Source organism: Cyprinodon tularosa, unplaced genomic scaffold (assembly GCF_016077235.1).
Source record: "Cyprinodon tularosa strain WSP-4 unplaced genomic scaffold, ASM1607723v1 ctg326, whole genome shotgun sequence".
NCBI lineage: Eukaryota > Metazoa > Chordata > Actinopteri > Cyprinodontiformes > Cyprinodontidae > Cyprinodon > Cyprinodon tularosa.
Window position 1 is genome coordinate 733,441 of NW_024039037.1, and position 18,006 is coordinate 751,446.

The following is an 18,006-nucleotide window of genomic DNA, read 5'->3' on the forward strand; positions in this document are numbered from 1 at the left end:
TCACATTCCAGAATATGAACATGTTATTTCATATGATTTATTGTTTCCCTCCACGTAGAATCAAACCAATATGCCCCCAGTTGTGCCTGAAGCACCACTGAGTTCAGAGTTATATATCATGCCAATGACATACATACCAAAACGTGTTCACCGTGACTCACCGTGTTCTGCCAAATACTAGATCAGTTACCACATCTAAAAGATATTAGTGTATTTGGCTGTGTGTTGACCTTTGCTGTCAGTTCTTTGTCATACGTTTGCTCCTCGGAGCATTATGGATGGCCGTCCACCAGAGAGGCCAACACCAGGTGGGGGAGGGACTGCGCTGCAGGGATGGAAAGCGATCTCCAATCAGGACAATCAGTGCCAAAACACTGATAGATTGATGAGACTTGTCAGGGATTTGATGAAGTGCCGGCCATTCTGTCATGCAACTGTTATTTGTGTAATATGACCGTATCATCTGACTGCAATTTTGCACGAGCGTACTTTGTAAGGCCAATTTGTAAGAACTGACTACATATTTATCTTGCACAGTTGACATGAAGTGGGTTTAGAGACCCGATGTGTCCGGTTGGTGTTTTTGAACCTGATTAAATGCGTTTCAGGTGGGAGACAACCGTGGAGATGGGAGCCAAGCAGGTTGTGGCATGAATAATTTTCTCATTAAAGGATCACTCCCCCTCATCTGGCATGGGGCTCCACTGGTACCCCTCCACCGGACTAACATCCGGCACACATATGGATAGGTTCAGGGCCAGGCTCATTCCGGTCAGTGTTCGTGTATTGAAGTACATTAATGCTGGATGTGAAGCCAAAGTGAGCAGCATGTGTTTGTTAACCCCTGACCTGTGCTCTGAGTGGTGCTGAACGCTGTCATAGACATGACATGACACCTGTCATAACATCGCTGTTGAGCTCATTCCTTTACAGTCATACTAGCGGTCCCCCTTCATCAGCTACAGCGCAGAGTTTAGTGATGAAACTCTTTCTGACTCCTAATACTCTACCTGCTTTGGAAAGGATTTTTTTGCAAATTATCCCTGAATTTCATTTTACTATTTTGGAAATCTGGATAAATACGTAAAAAAGATAAGTACGGAAATATGTTTTATCAACACCACTTTATGTTACATTTATAAGCCAACACTTTACAATTTGACAAAGTTTTTATCAAGTCTATCATTTTTGGTTTTGATTTAGAAGAAGTATTTTTTATTCTTGGATCTTGTAATATTTTTAAAAGTTTCTTACTTTAGATTGGCAGCCTGGTGACATGCTCCGAGTTAGCTTAAGGTCAAGTTAAACACCAGCTGATTTCTTGGTACCTCTAGTCTAAAATGAGTGTATGTTGTAGAAGAAAAAACCTGCAAACACAAATTTATCAGAATTTCTCAAAATGAAAAGAATTAGCCCTGTGCACAATGATGAAAAAATGCTAAATGGAGAGTTAAAGTAATAATCGGGACCTTTTGTCCTAAGCAGGCAACCTACCTCTCTAGGAAGGTGAGAAAAGCTTTTATTTTTTGACTAAGATGCTGAAGTGCGCAGGAGTGCAAAGAATGATTAAAAATCAATTAGACAGGGTTAAGAGAGCACTTTAGGAGATAGACCTCACCTTGATGAGATATATCGTTTAGAGCGATGGTGACATCTGATGCGGGAGTTTGCCCTGCAATAGGAGGGTTGTTGGTTCAAGCCCCAGCTCTGGCCTTCAGTGTTATTGTGTCCTTGGCCTGATGGTGGTCAGAGGACCCTCTGGCACCAGTGTACGGCAGCCTTTCTTCTGTCAGTGAGCCCCAGGGCAGCTGTGGCTACAATGTAGTTTGCCACCATCAGTGTTAGAGTGTGTGCATAAATGGGTGAATGACTGAATGTAGTTTAAAGTGCTTTGGTCAAGTCTTCTGACCTGAAAAAAATTTTATAGAAGTACAAGCCATTAACCATATCATAGCGTTAAAATATATTTATATTTCCCATATCCCATTGTTATTGACAGATGGTAAAACCTGTTTCCATTAACTTTCCTACTGTTGCTGTGTTCCAGACCCTTCAGCGCCCCCCAGCCCTACCAGTCTGCGCGTCACAAATGTGACTTTGGCTGACGAAGGCCTGGTGACTGTTCGTCTCAACTGGAGCTTACCAGAGGAGCCAGATATTCCTATTCATCACTACAAAGTGTTCTGGAGCTGGACTGTACCCTCAAAGTCGATGGTTCCATCCAAGAAGAAGAGGAGAAAGACCACCAATGGGGTAATGCCTCCTTCTTTATCTGTAAAGTCATGGCCCCTCTCTTTATTCTCTCTCATTGCTATTCTGGCATGCAGTCGAGAAAAAGTGTATTTATCAATCACATTTTTTAACAGAATGCATTTTGTTGTTTTGATTACTTATCCCGATGAAATATTCGAAGGGCAACACATTAATCTGATTAACAGCCCTGTTCAAAGTGATTTATCATGATTACCATGTCTAGGTTTCTTAAGTATATTAATCTGCATTATGCTGTTTTTTGTTGGCTTTTTGAAGTCATTAGTCATGGCCAATCCCGTATTTTGCTTTTGTATGTGCAAGGCCTCATTTTACTTCATTTATTTAATTATTTTTGTACTTTCAGCACAAACTCAAGCAGCTTAAAAATAGCAGTTATCATAACTGTAATTCGAATTGTTATCGTAATTTAATCAATGAAATCAGTGTGTGCCAGACCCTAATTGTTTTGTAAATATTGTGATTGAAACAAAGCACCACTGGTTTATATTATTAAAGCCCTTTCTACTCCAGCTATATTTTTTTATTCCTGTCAGATATAAAAGACTGTTGGTCTTATCTTTGAAATGTCAGAGGTCATCTTATTAAAGGCAAGAGCTGAGACAAAAAAAAAAAAAATCTGATTACCAAACATTATTTCATGTATGTATGTATAAGGGATCCTAAAGTTAGGTCATTCAAAGGTAAATTGTTTAATTAAGGGCTCTCAGAAGAGAATAAACAGGTTTTTAACTATTTAGAAAATAGATCTCTGAAATGTACAGATATATGAATTAAGCACCATATGATTAAAAACTAAGAAATATTGTTTTATAAGAATTTTATAATCTGTAAATATAGTCTGCAGTATGGAACAATCCCAAACAGATACTTTGTTCAAATTATCAAATCAGTGCCATAAAAATACTTAATAGCTTTAATATGAAATTCAATGACCTGATACTTTTAATTAGTACATTATTTACAGAAAATGTTGAAAATTCCCAGAGTACATTTTTTAGGTACCTGCCACTTAGTACATAATTGTTGGACTGGCACCAAAGGCTTCATGGGGTTACTTGGGTTCAGCTGACATCGGATAAGAGCGTGAAACCCTGTGGTGACATATGTCACCATACCAAGTGGCAACCTCCTTGTTCATGCTTGATGGCGACCGGTGTCACCACGACAGGTGGCAACTGGCGTCGCAATAGCTAGCGGGGACTGACATTGCAAAACAGAAAAGATTATTCTGTTGCTTTATAAACTTAGGGCTTTAGACTGGTTGTTCGGAAATGTTATTAGTGTTAACAGTGCAGCAGCTAATACTTTCTTCTGTCAATGTAAACATCGTCGTACACTTAGACTCTTAACTGAATGTGGTTAGCTCTGCAAACTGTGAACACAATAAATTGCTCATTTGGGAAAGGCATTTTTTCTAGATGGGATCCAAACTGAATTAAATCCTCCCCCAGTGCCACTGCAGCGATGTTGGGAGCTGTGCATTGCTGCCTCAGTCAAGCTGGGTAACAGATGGTAACAGCCTAAACCTTACCTACAATCAGTCAAGATCTTCTCCAGCAAGTACCTGGCGTACGTGATGTTATCAAATTACCACGCCAATTTGTGGAGCATTGGTCTACCAGGAAGAACACTAAATTTTGAGCAGGTTTTATGATACATCAGAGAGACACCGATGTTTTCACACTTTTGGTGGCACTGTTGAGTCAAAGTCCAATGGACCACTTTGCAGGCTGCCAAAGATTATTCATAAGCAGTTTGAAGCAACTCTGGTCATGTATGTGTGATTTAGAGCCAAGAGTATTCAAGTGGTGAGATGTGGAAATTTGCTTCGCTGTCACACCCACATGCCTGATAAAACAAAAATGTTTTATAAATTTTTGATCCTCCGTAACTTAATTCTTACAGACATCTTGAAGTGTGCTAGTCAAGAGCTTTAAGGGGAGTTTTCTCAGATATGACATGAGTAGAGGACGCACTATTGCAGGTATGATTCAAAATGGCTGACTTCCTGTGGAGTATGGATCATGGCTTAAATAGGTTTCAATGTGTGTCCTAATAAATTACATGTATGTCCTACAATTCAACCACATCATGCAGTCAGATTGGTTCAAAGTTTTCTATCTAACGAAAACCAGTTTATTGCATCAACTCATTGAGTCTTCAGCGATCCCTCACACCAAGGCATGTTTGTAGCGACAGTGGAGAGGAAAACTCCCTTTTAACAGGAAGAGACCTCCAGCAGAACCAGGCTCAGTGTGCCATCTGCCGAGGCCGTCTGTGGTTCAAGGAGACAGAAGCAGACATAGAAAAAGAAGCAGAGATACAAAAGATAACGGTCAACCAGCTCCACAGGAGGCACCGTCCAGGAAACACAGCCAGGCAGACAAGTTTATTTTAGTCTTTTATTGTTTTTGTGCTTAGGCCCCACTCGCCAAATTTTTGCCTGGATTTTTGTGTGGGGATTAATCTTTTCCAATTTTGGCAGCAATGGAGTGAAAAATTTGGAAATTAGAGCTGAACATAAGGCCCTGGTGGGACAATACTCTTAGCTGCGTACCAGACCACACCCTCTAGCCAAAAGCTTCAGTAATAGATACAAAGTGATATCAACTCATTTTCTTTCATCTTATGAGGCAAAGCTTTGGTGAGGTCAGCGTTCAAGCATTCAAATGCCTAGAGTCCTGGTCTGAAACAAGACACAAGGTTTGCTACAGCTCTGACCCTGTGTTTGGAAGTTATTATGCCATGATGATTTATGGTGAGGAGTCAGGTTTTGAGGTGGTGCCATACTTTGATCAAGCAAAAATCCCTTAGTTACTTTTGATCCCCAGTATTTAAAGTCTTTGATGTGTTATTTTGAAGTTTCTTACTCAACAACTCTGTAAGTTTTGTAACAAAGACAAAATGGTGGTTTGATATATTTGATCGAAAATGGCTGACTTCCTTTAGGGTTTGGACCATTGCTTTTAGAGATCTTTTTGTACATTCTGATAATTTAGGCAAAGCAAAAATACACTTTCTGTTTTTGAGGGAAGGGCTTAGAGACTGTTAGTCATATACCATAGTGTTTCATTTGGGACCAGGTTTGAATTAATCACAGAGGGTTGTCTCTGCAGCATTCTGTGGAGAAGTTATTTCAAATGCAATTTTTTGGCAAGATGTATAATTCTGAGATCTGGCTCCTCCATACAGTAAAACTTATGTTTTGATTACTTTGACCTCCCATGCCGTACAAACAAACCTACCAGATTTTGGGCTAATATAAAGGCTCTAGGCGATGATAAATCCAATGCTAAGGCTATAAATGACCAAGTCATTGTCATCATTTTGAATTAAATCCAATATGCCAGACTTCCTGTTTGTTGCAGGGCATGTGTGCAAGATACTTTTAGGTAGGTCTAGGAAAGTTCTAGAAACATACCAAAGTTTTATACCTTTAAGACAAAGAAGTCCATTGAGGAGGGTGTTTTGAAAGTTTCAAGTTGGTGATGTATTGCCAAAACCTGTAGAATATGTAGTTTTTCACCAGTCCTAAAAAAGCCAATTAATTTGCTTCAAGAATATTATTAATAAACTTTCAAATTACATTAGATTTTTTCAGTTTTCAGCACTTCTTTCATATTATTAGATTGGGATAGTCCAGTAAAAAATATTTGCAACCTAATCCTAAGAAGAGCTATACTCACTTTCAAAGCTAATTTTTTAAATCCCTTTGACGTCTCCTACAATGTGTTTGATCCAAGTCTACAGCAGTGCCACAAAATTAAATCTTTTGCACATGGCTGAACAACTCCACAGTAGAACAAACCTCACAAGAAGAGAGCAAACGGAGGTAACCTTGCAAGCTGAAGGAATGAGTCTCTCTTTATTGGTGGCAGAATGCTGTTCTTTATCAACAAGAAGGTCATTGCAAACCTTTGATCTATTATGCAACAACATAAGATTCAGGTGGAAAACCTAATGCTATTTTATTTTCCTACAGGTACTGTTAAAAGTATGACTTTCATTAGTTTTGTTTATATGTGAAACTGTAGCAATGCTTGATCAAATGGCTCATGTGGTTCGCTATCTGTGAGGAGTATTTGATGACAGACCCGAGCAGGAAGACAGATTGTCTAGACAGTCCACACACACACACACACACACACACACACACACACACACACACACACACACACACACACCTATAGATTTTTTCTTCTGAATTAGTTTTTAAAACGCATAGCAGATGTGGCACAGAGGAGATAGAGGTGGGAGACACCAGAAACTGTTGACACATGTACTACTGGTTTCCACTTTGGCACCTCAGGGGCTTTGAAAGCAGCCTGCTGCTTGAAGAATGTCAAAACACACGCAGTCAATAAGAGGAACTCATCAGGTTCCCGCTGATGGTGGAATGCTGGAAGTCCAGCACAGTGAAGAAGCCCTGGGAGGTTCTGATAACACCGCTCACTCACAGGACCCCCCGAAGGCTATCTCCCTGGTCACGGTACCTTCCAGAGCTCCAGATGTGCTCCGAAAATATGTCTTTCCCACAGACCGACACTGGCCTTCGGACTGCTACAGTGATAGGACTTAGAAAAGCTTTCAAATTTTCAGACATATAGTAACAAAACTAATTCTAGTATTTTTGTTGTTGTAGGCTCAGAGCTGGGTGGATCTGGAGGGACTGCAGCAAAACAACAGTTACACTGTGGAGCTACAGGCTGTCACATACTGGGGACAGGTGCGCCTGAAGAGCTCCAAGGCCTCTCTCCACTTCAGCACCTCTCAAAATAATGAATCAGGTAAACCCTGAGGCAGTTATGCCGTTCTTCATTCAGATGTCTTTTATCTGTTACATGTGATTCAGTTTGTTACGAATAAAATGGAAATAAACTATGCACCAACTACTGCAAACATGAAGCATTGCAACACTGTTTGAACTATTGCTTTCAACTGGCGTCAAAAACTCTGTCTGTAGCAGATTTATATTCAAAGTATTGAAGATGTTACATTTTGCATTAGGAACAAGTATTATATACATATTCTACAGTATTGTTTAGAGATTGATACTACTTTTAAACAATTATAAGAAAATATCTATGTTATCTATCTACTCCTGCCATTGCTGGTCAGTTGCAATTTTCACAAATCAGACTTTTGCTATTTTAAAACAAAGAAAAAACTATTGTGAAGATATGACTTAAGCATTTGATTTAGCACTTGTCGCGGCTTGGATGGTTTGTGTGGCTAGCATTACAAAAATATCTTAATGTGCATAGGACAACACCTTAGTTCTCAAATTTCAACATGGCTTCCAGCTTTTAGGAATTCAGGCCTTTCTATGACCTACAGAATAAAAGCTTGGGAGCTAATTGAACTGCAGTTATGTCAGACATGTCACAGAAAATAAAATGTCCTTCTTCAATAAATGTTGCTCTGCTTTACGGACTTGAGCTTTAGATATCACACTTCTCTTTGACAGTTCATCCTTCAGTAACAACTTCTAACCAATATAGGAGAGTTATCATTTAAATTAGCATATTTTTAACTGTGGTCACAACATATCTAAGGACAATATCCTAAATGAAACGGACAGCAAAGTATTATGCTTGATAGTAAAAAAACACTGTCATAAAGATCTTCAGTGATGATGTAACTTTTACAAGTTTTCCAAAAGGTTTGAAGCCAAATTATCAGTGCAGCCTTGTAGGATGTTTAAATTCCAAGCATCTAATTTTGCAGTGCATCTCTTGGAATTCTGTAATAATGTGCACATTAGGGATGATAAACCTTTTCTGATTTATTGAATTGAAATTCATCTATCTGTGACCTTTAGTTAGAGTTTACTTTAACAAAGCTGAGAAATTTAATTTCCCTGTCTCCAGCAGGTGCAGCAAAGGCTTCAGAAAATGAAAAAAAAAACAACTACAAATATTACAACAGGTAGAGGCTGAACTTAACACCCCAAACTGACAAAATCAGCCTTAAAAAATAAACTTGTTAGGCTTGTATGTTCTGTTGGAGCGTATTTCTAGTGCAGATGTATTTTTGAGATAGATACATAATAGTAAGAAAGCACCCTGGTGAATGAAAGAAAACCTGGACGTAGTGGCAATAAATTTGTTGAAACTCATCTGGCAAAATCCTCCCTAAGTTTCTTTCTTGGTCTGTTTTACTTCTTATTAGAGTTGAATTTCCTACAATTACTGAAAGGGCAAACAACCACATACTGCCAAGGTATACTGTCAGCACGTCCACACTCATCTGCAGCCTGTGTTCTTGTTCTTGAGTGAGAGTGAGACCGTTGTTTTGCTCGGATGAACTTCCAACCTTTGCAGTTACAGAGCACCCATGCATAAAGAAGGGGTTTCTCCTAGTATTGTCCACTGCTGTGATCATCCAAAGATATAATCAAGTCTGTTACCCTGCTAGAGAGTGTCCCATAACACAGTCACTGTTGTATCTTAGCTACCACAGCAAACACTTCTCTTTTCTGTTCCCAGCAAAGTCTTCCCTCAAGTCCAAGAAGGAGGAGATATCCCCTGTGGGCTCCACGCTGGCCAAACGCCCCTCTGGGCCTCTGGAAGTAGGCACACCCTTCTACCAGGATGGTCAGCTCCAGGTCCGTGTCTACTGGAAGAAGCGAGGAGGTAGGAGCTCTGTTTTTTCTGTTTTTGTTCCCAGCGAATTAGCACCCCGTCATGGCCATCAATCACTATGAGTCATGTGCACCGCATTAAGATGTTTTGACTGATCCTCGCTCGCTTAAACAATGGCGGATTGCGCTTATAGATGCGGTGTCAGTTGATGTAAGTAAAACAACCGGTTTTTGCTAGGGCCTTTGTAAAACGAGCGCTTGGTGACCTTCACACGGACGGTTAGGAAGGAGCCACTGTTTAGCAAAGAACAATAAACACACCGAACCCATGCTCAGATGTATTTAATAGATTCTCACATTAGTCTCATTTCACTTTACAAAAAGCTGATGTCATAGGGAGTAGACATGGTGGCGCGTTCCAGCACCACGAGGGGTTAAAGCATGCCTCTCCCAGCGGCATCCATTCTCCTAAAAATCTTCAGCTAATACCAGATTGAAAGTATGGAAACCCTGAAAGCCATGGTCTAAGGGTAACCTGTCAAGTCCCATTCACTGCTCTATGTCATGTTGCAAATATATGTCATCGCCTGGGCCAAACTCCACATCTTTGAGTCAAGAATGCGGGGCCTGGCTGTAGGAGAGGCCTGGTGAGACACCAACTGCTGAATCAGAGCGAGGAGAGCAGGGGAGCAGGACTGGCGCAGAGCTGTTAGCAAGCTTGGCTTGGAATCAGTGAGCTGAGTGATGCTGACAAGGATCAAGCGTGGCTAGGGAATCACTGCGTTGCAGAGCAAAGTTAATCCAGGACCTGTTTCTTGTATTGTGGTCCTGGTTTGCGGTGAGTGTCTGCCGCTGCTGCTCATCAGTCTGAAGGATGGCCTTGCTCTTGGCTTATGTAAACACCCAGACACGCAGATGGCCCAGAGAGCCGGAGTGTCTCTGGACATCTGGTTTGTGTGACGGACAGAGGGGACAGGTTAACTGAACCGTGATTAAACTTTCACTCATTGTGTCTGTGATCCAAAGCAGCCTGGCCTCTGGATTGTTTCCAGCGGACAAAAGGCAACGATATTGTACTCCAGCTCTGATAAAGTATGTGCTATCTTCTCAGCGCTCAGACAATACACAGAAGTTGTGCGGTGGCGGTACTTCTAAAGCTCGCCTCTTGTCATGATTTATCAAACACTGCTGGATTTCTGTTCACTACCTGATTTCCACATCCCATCTCTTGTTTTACATGCCACTTCCCCTCTCAGTCAGCCCTGGCTAAGCCTATCTTGTTTATTTTTTCCCCATTTTCCTGGTTCTCTGTAATTCCTCTTTTCTGCTTCCAAAGAGCTCAGGGGCTTCAAGTGCCAGATCCGTGTCTAAGCCTTCAAAGGACCCCCTTTTATCTCCCCCACTACAACCCCGGCTCCCGCTGAGGGGCGAACGTAGCACAACTCAATTATTAATCGGGGGAAGTATATTGAAAGGAAAAACCGAGCAACACCGTTGAATTAATTATAACCCCTGTGAACAAAGATGAGGGTGATGGGAAAATAAACACTGCTGAGAAGTTTTGATGGTGTTTGTGTCTTCATATATAGCAACAACATGATCCAGATGACTTGTTGCTCTGAAGATGCAAGGATGCAGTGTGAGATTTATCCTTACATTGGAGAAAAACAAGAGAGTCTGGCTGCAGACCTGCACTGTCAGGACCCAGACCTGCACTGTCAGGAAACTTTGTTTGCAGACCTGCAAAATGGGGTCTCCTGCACTGTCACGACTGGAAGTTTATTCGGGAAATTTTATTCAAAGCCTTTGGGAATAGCACGCAGAACGTATTTGTTGCCAGATTAGAGCTTTTGACAGTGTTAAACTGAGCATTAAATTATTCAGTAAGCAAAAACCCTCAAAGGACAGGCAACCTCCATTGTTGTTTAGAAAATCTCTCATAGATCAAATGCCATTTTCCATCCAGTGATTCTAATACAGAGACTTATTTCTATGTAGCACATATCTATTATTCCAGATAGGAGTTTGGTGGGTAGTAAACCTGTGCGTGTACATAAGTTTCCAGTATAACAACGCTTGATTGTGAGCTTATACTTATAGCTTATAGCTTTTACTTTAGAAACTCTTTAAATCACCTTCGGATCCTGACAGTGCAGCTCTGGATCCTGACAGTGCAGGTCTGCAGCCAGAATATGAAGCCATAGAAACAAAGGTCAAGTATTTATAAATACATTTTTTGCAATCTGTGGAATGGACATTATAACTTTAAGTGAAACAGCCTAAAGCATGACGCTGAAAGCCTCACCTCGACTCTTTTAAGCATTTTTTTTTGTCATTGAGGCAGCTCATTCTTAAATGCGTCTGATCAGAAAACACTTCTCGGGGATGTTTAGAAGGCTTGTCTATTTTGGCAAGAGCAAGAGCTTCTTCTCATGATGTAAATGTCCATTGTGGTATTGAACTGTCGTCAGTGTGGACAGTCCTCTGGTATTTAAGGTTTTTCAACTTTATTTGTTGTGATTTTGCTTTCAATCAATTATCAATATTTCCAATCAGCTTGGTTGCTTAATGGCATCAATGATGTGGCTCTTCTTTTCAGTTAACTTTGTCCTTCATTTTGATGAAAGAAATTGTTTCCAATATGGCTAATCTATGGCTAAGCTATCTAAATCTCTAAAGTTTACAGTGGGTGTGAACGGGTTGTGGATATTTATTAATTTTTTTTAGAGCGAATCCTAACATTTTTATCATAAACTGCATTATGTTTCCCTGTCATAATGATTGTGATTCTTGTGGAATTCCATCAGATTTTGCAGGATGAAAGTTCAAAACAAAAATACAAAATCTGTTGAATGTTATAAAAATGCATCTATGACTGCATATTTGAAAATAGAAAAACACTCTGCCACATTATTTCTAATAAAATTGTCATCCTTTAAATCATAAAATTCAGCTTAAGACTTTAGTTATTTTCAGTTGTTTTGTTTAATTTGAAAATGTAAAAACAGGACTGAAGGTACCTGAATTTAGAAGCTTTTAAAACTTTAGAATGTCAAAATACATGGATGCTAAAAAAAAAAAGATAATAATCCAGCAATTTGATGGTTAAGTTGGTACATTAGTTGCATTGCTTATTAGTTTGTCTCTAATAATCACTTTTCTGTTCTATAGAGTTATTTGATCATTATGCAGCTGTAGAATGCTGGACCTGCCCTTGTGATGCATGTTTTCAGTATTAAGGCTGAATTTAGAGTTCTGCATACTGAGGATGTTTTTTACATTCCACTCTTTTTTCCCTCGTTTTTCCATTTGCTGCAGACCCGACAGTGAGTCGCTACCATGTCCAGTGGATGCCTGAGTACTGCAGCCATAATGAGACCCGAGGCCCAGAGAAATCAGTCACGCAGGTCAGTCTCGCTGACGTTGCCTAGTATAACTTGTAGAGCCTCCACCTGGTCAGCGGATCAATTCAATGCAAAGCATGTGTCTAACCTTTTGTTGAGAAAGGAGCTTTCTATCGATGAAACAAGACCAACTAAGTGAACCCCAAAGACCTGTTAGGTTGGGTTTACATTGGCTATTGTTTGGAGTCCCATGAGTCAGTAATTATGGTCAGGCATGCGGTATGTTAGCCAATAAAACACTTATACTTAAGCTATTTTTCCAGGGTTTCTGGGGCTAGCACTCCTCATAAGGCTTTAGCCATGTGTCTCCATGTATCTGTGACAGAGTTGTGTACATGTAAAAAAAGGTGGGGACTTGGGATCAGTGTCTCAAGCTTATCGAGGGTGTCGGAGCCATTCAATCAACACATTCTTTAAGAAGCAGCTTCCCGGTTGCTTGGGAATATGCGTTTTCCATATATCACCAAGGAGGAGTCCAGGCTTGTGCTTTTATGTGAGTGCAGCGCCTCATTCACTGTTAATCAAAGCTGTTTCATATCAGAGAGAATATACACCCTCTCCTAAGGGACCGTCTATTAATGTAGGCCGACTTTATTACCATGAGGTCTAAATCCACAAGTCAGCAAGATTTCTTTTTTTCCCCTCTGAGAAATTGGAAAAGTGTTAGCTTTTCTTTTTCTTGTCAAGATCAATAGTTGATGAAATCTTGAAATAGGTTTACTGTGAAAAGCTGTTGCTTAAACACATTAACATGGATTTAGAGGCTATGAATGCTGCTGCCTTCTATTGAAGTCCTCCTGTTATTGTGTTTATGTCTTACATACAGGTGTTTTTCTCAATACTTTTTAGTTATGAGATATTAGCCATGGTTATTGGTTTTAAAGAAAACTAAAATGCAGCAAAAGTACAACAGAAATTAGTTTTCATGACTGAAATGTTGTGTTATGACCTCTGCAATCACTGGGGAAGACTGCTGATGTGATTCTTGTCAACACAAAGTCATTGACACCAAGTCAGGTCTGGAGGGTTGTATCCCAACAAAGTAATGATATACTGAATTCAAAGCTCTTGTAATCATCAATATACAGTGTATGTGTGAGTTTCCCATTTTGAGTTAGATCAAACAAATTCACTTTCCGATGTTTTTTTCTATTTATTTTAGATATGAAACAAGTTACATTGCATTTTAAATTGTAAAGCTTGTTATACATATATGGCGTTTGAGTCTCACCATAATGTGAGATATGTTTAAGAGGCCTGAGCAGGAACTTGATCTCTTCCAGGTCTGTGTATTTAATTATCTCTGAAGTGGCACATGGGAGCTGACCTGGAAGACACGTCAGAGTCATCAGGGCTGAAAAATCTGTTTCTTTTCTCAGGAGAACTACATCAACCTCCCGGGTCTGCTGTTCTCCTGCAAGTACAAAGTCACCGTCCATTTGCTGAAGTCCAAACGGCGCTCCAAGGATGAGAGCACCACCTTCTTCACCCCATCCTGTGCTACCATTCAGAGCAAGACCCACAAGCACATCCCCTGCCCTGGAGAGGGAGGTGAGGATTCAACCGTCTCACCCCTGAAGAGTATTTTAAAATCAATCCACGTTAGCAGAGGCAGAGTAATTAGATGCCTTTGTGTGTTGTGGTATCAGCATGATGATGGAGAAAATCTATAAACGGTTGAAAGAAAAAGTCAACATGTGCAAAATTTTCTTGGCAAATGATGTGGATTTAAAGAGAAAAAAGCCTCTCTCCAACCTGGAACAAATGTGAGTTTTTACATTTCCATTTATCGCTGTCATTTTTCTCTTTCCAGCTTCAGCGCTTCCAAAGGTCCTCGCTAAGCCAGAAAATCTGACGGCCTCCTTCTCCATGAATGACGGAAACATTACCGGCAGCTTCCTGTGGCGTGTTTCCAGGGTGGCTCCTAACCAGCGGATCACAGGCTTCCAGGTCACCTGGGCGGAGATCAACACTGAGAGCCGGCAAAACAGCCTGCCGAACAGCATCATATCCCAGTCCCAGATCCTGCCACCAGTACGTTCAATCCAATGGAACAAGTCTGATGCTTTTCTCTTCACCCTGTTAGATTATTTTTGTAGCTTCTTATTTGCCGGAACAGGCCGTACGTTGCCATGCATATTTTGAAAATGATGCTGCGTTTGGAGCAGACACTCTGTCCCCAGCATTAAAATGTAGAGCATCTGTCACAGGAGACAGTGGTTTTCAGATAACGCTCTGTAGACTCTGCATGAATCCTGTGATAAGGCATTTCTGTGCAAACAGGCACATGGATAGATCTGAGGTAGCTTTGCTTGCGCTAGAGGTTTCCCTCTCATACCTTCATCTGCCATCATGCCGTCCTCTTTTATCCTCTGCTAGGGTTTTCATACAGCCACTCTTTGACATAATCTGCTTCATCAACAACTCATTCTGCCTATCTGCACCCCCTAGCCTCCCGAGCATGGCTATAAATAAAACCACCTACTGCACACTTTGTCACACTGGCAGCAGCCTTATAAAAACAAAGGCTTTGTTTTTGTCTCTGCTTTCTCCAATGACAGCTATAAATCTGTTTTATAGCCTAAATTAGGGCACTGTCGAATTCACAGGGAATGGTTGTTGCATCTCGGTTGATAACTTCTTCTCCTTGCCTTTGCAGGATCATAATCTGCTTGTTGTTTCCAACTTGCGGCCATCTACCTTCTACAGACTGGAGGTGCAGGTCATAACAACTGGAGGAGAGGGACCTGCCACTGTCAAAACCTTCCAGACCCCGAATTTACACCCAGTGGCACAACACCGTGAGTTACTGTTAACAAGCTATTGAATGAAAATAGGGCATAAGGACATTTATGTATTTGGTCCTACCTCCAGGTGTGTTCAAAGTGTTTTTACTGTTAGCTGATTACACATATGCACTCTTTTATTGCCTAATAGGGTTACAGAAAGAAAACTTTCCGTATGGCTAAGCAGCAGGTTAGCTCAGAGCTTTAAAACAATAAAAGTTGGCTACAAAAAACTATCACAAACAACGATGTTAATATAGATCAAGGGAGTTTCGATACAAATGCACTAGGTTGCTGCATTCACTTGCTACGTTTCCATTGAAAATGTGCGTAACACTGCCGATATACTGCCAATTTCGAAAAATGCAAAGTTTTGCATTTGCAATATTTCCATTAAATAACAAATGCAACCAAAATTGCACGTGAATATATCTGTTAAAACATCATGGAGCGGCGAATGTAAACACATGAGATGTATCCATTTTTAGCCATGGGTCTAATGAGTGCCATTGTCCTCCAACTAATTAAAGTCTTTCTCTTCGTGTTTTTACATAGCAGTAAAGTTCAGCTGTAGATCATGTGACCTATGTGATGTGGAAGAAAATTATTCTATTGCAGTTTTGTGAAACATAAGAATTTCGCTATGACTGAAGAACCTAATAGAAGCATAAAAAGATATTGGTTTTTTAATTTTAAATTGCAGTGGTTCAATTTAGCATATTTATTTTTGGAATTACAATTATGCAATTTGGTAGTCAATGGAAACACACCTACTGATTCTTGTGTAGTGAGTTCTAGTAGAAAGAAAACCAGATATTTATGTTTCCTATTGGTCAGGATTAATCATACTGACCTGTTAAATGACTGGTTTCTGGTTGACCTTAAATTTTAAGGTGTTATAATAGGTAGACATGATCTCTTTTTATTTCTTATACTCATGAAGAAGATGTCATCTAGTTGAGTTTATAAGCCCAAACAGCCCAAGCTGTCCTTTAAAAAAAGATTTAGAAAATGGTTACTTAAACCATTTTTAGATTGATACGGTTATGGATGAAAACGTTGAAGTACATCAAATAACATGATCAGCACATTTAGATCGTATGCTCAAAGCAGTGACTAATATATGTGAATATTTGTGACTCCAAAGGACCCAGACTCCGACAGCACCACCCTCACCACCAGAAACCATCATTGGAGAAACACTGAGTTTGCACATCAAGATCCCAACCCGACTGGGAGACGTACCTGTGACTCTTTGTTCCTGTCAGCCAAGAAAGGAATGTGTGGAACCTAACGGAAACTCAGCGCACCGGACCATGAAGTGGACCACCTCCCTCCGCACCCCCTCAGCTCAGAAAAATTGGGTTGATCTTCTCCAGGCTCAATAACCAACACAGAAGCTCCCTTTACCCCGCACATCTCTCTCTCTCTTCACTTAGATATCGCCGGATGGGTTTGTGTGTGTCGTTTGAAATTTAAACTGTAAGGTTTCATATTCCTCACCTCCTCGCCCCCAGCTCCAGCTCATCCCAGACTTAAAAGGAAGCGATTAATTCCTGGTCAAATGAGATCCTATAACTCCATCCCTAGTTTTCGATCCAGCTGTCATTGTGCACATCAAAAAAAGAAAAAGACATTTAATTGGTACTGGTAAACATACGTTTGAAAGCTTTTGCCTGATGAAAACTGAATGATGGAAAAATCCCAGAACTTCTGCTCATCCACAAAGAATGAAAAAGTAGAACCTAATCTATTTATTTTTGTGTTTACCCATCAAAGAGGCGCTTAGACATGCAGTCTGCATCGATGGATAATGTAACTAAAGTCCTTATCGTCTAACCCAGAATATTTCATGTAGTATGTTGCATGTAGTCCATTTGATTTTTGAGCTGTAAATGAATTACTTGCTTCAAATTGAAAGCTCGTGATGTTTTTTTGCATGACAACTGTTGGCATTCCGTTGGCATGAAATAACGTCTCTGTGTTACCTCTTTTCAGTATGTTAGCAATATTTCATTAACAGATTAACAAATAACTATATTGGAAGTAATATTTCACGTTTATTAATGAAATTATAATGTGTGGAGATGAATTGTACATGTTCTTTGGCTGTAGAAATATTTGTCTTGGAGCAGTCAGTGAATGTCTATATTTATTTATGTGTGTATTACATTTGCTTTTTGATGTGTGAATGTTTTTTTTTGTGTTGTAGTCTCAAATTTTTAAAAGTGATACAAAAAAAAAAAATCGACAAAAAAATCTTGTAAAGACATTTTGTAAAAAAGGATTTGTAAATACAGTCTTATGTTACATGTTATTTTTCCATGCTAGAACCTGTACAAACTGCTAAGTAATAAAAATAACTCCTAACCTGTTCCCTGTTACCGCTTGTTTCACTGAATCCTCTACTGGAGCTGAAAACTCCCAACTCTTGGCCATTTGGAAGCTTCAGTTGCTTGTTTTGGCTGCAAAGTCCACCGTGGCAGGCTCTGTGTGTAGCACAGATCGGTGCAGGAGCCCGGGACACACGCTCTACACATCCAAATAAACAGGCCCTCTAGCGGATTTACCGCTGCTGAGGCCGGGCGTTCGTCAACATAATGCCCTGCCTCTAAAAGCGCTTGTGTGTTTGAAAACCGATAAATACCTCCTCTGCTTTGCAGCTTTTCACCCTCATAAAATGAGAAGTGGAAATGTTTACACTAAAATAACTACTGGAGTGTCACCGTGACAGTTAGACCAAGTGTAAGTAAATATGTGTGGAGGTTTTAATGTGGTATAATGCACATATTTGGGCCCTGAATACAGTCCATGTCAAATAGTCTTAAACAGTCTTGGCATGTTCCTGTGAGGATGAGGATTTGTTTAAGGGATTCCTCTGGCTGGAGAGGAAATGTGTAACAAAACAGGGAAAGCTATTGTGCTAGAGATGTGACTAAATATACATTTCTTTTATATG

The 18,006-nt window shown here is 40.1% G+C and overlaps 1 protein-coding gene across 1 annotated transcript in view; it reads left to right on the plus strand.

Annotated features, from left to right (window-relative positions):
• LOC119788788 (anosmin-1) overlaps window positions 1–17,423 on the plus strand; it is a 71,145-nt gene extending 53,722 nt beyond the window's left edge. The window contains exons 7-14 of the mRNA XM_038293419.1: window positions 2,048–2,253; window positions 6,917–7,061; window positions 8,763–8,909; window positions 12,176–12,264; window positions 13,641–13,812; window positions 14,075–14,295; window positions 14,921–15,062; window positions 16,195–17,423. Coding sequence (XP_038149347.1) covers window positions 2,048–2,253; window positions 6,917–7,061; window positions 8,763–8,909; window positions 12,176–12,264; window positions 13,641–13,812; window positions 14,075–14,295; window positions 14,921–15,062; window positions 16,195–16,253 — 1,181 coding nt within the window. The 3' untranslated portion in view covers window positions 16,254–17,423. The remainder of the gene's footprint in view (window positions 1–2,047; window positions 2,254–6,916; window positions 7,062–8,762; window positions 8,910–12,175; window positions 12,265–13,640; window positions 13,813–14,074; window positions 14,296–14,920; window positions 15,063–16,194) is intronic.
• The last annotated feature ends 583 nt before the right edge of the window (window positions 17,424–18,006 follow it).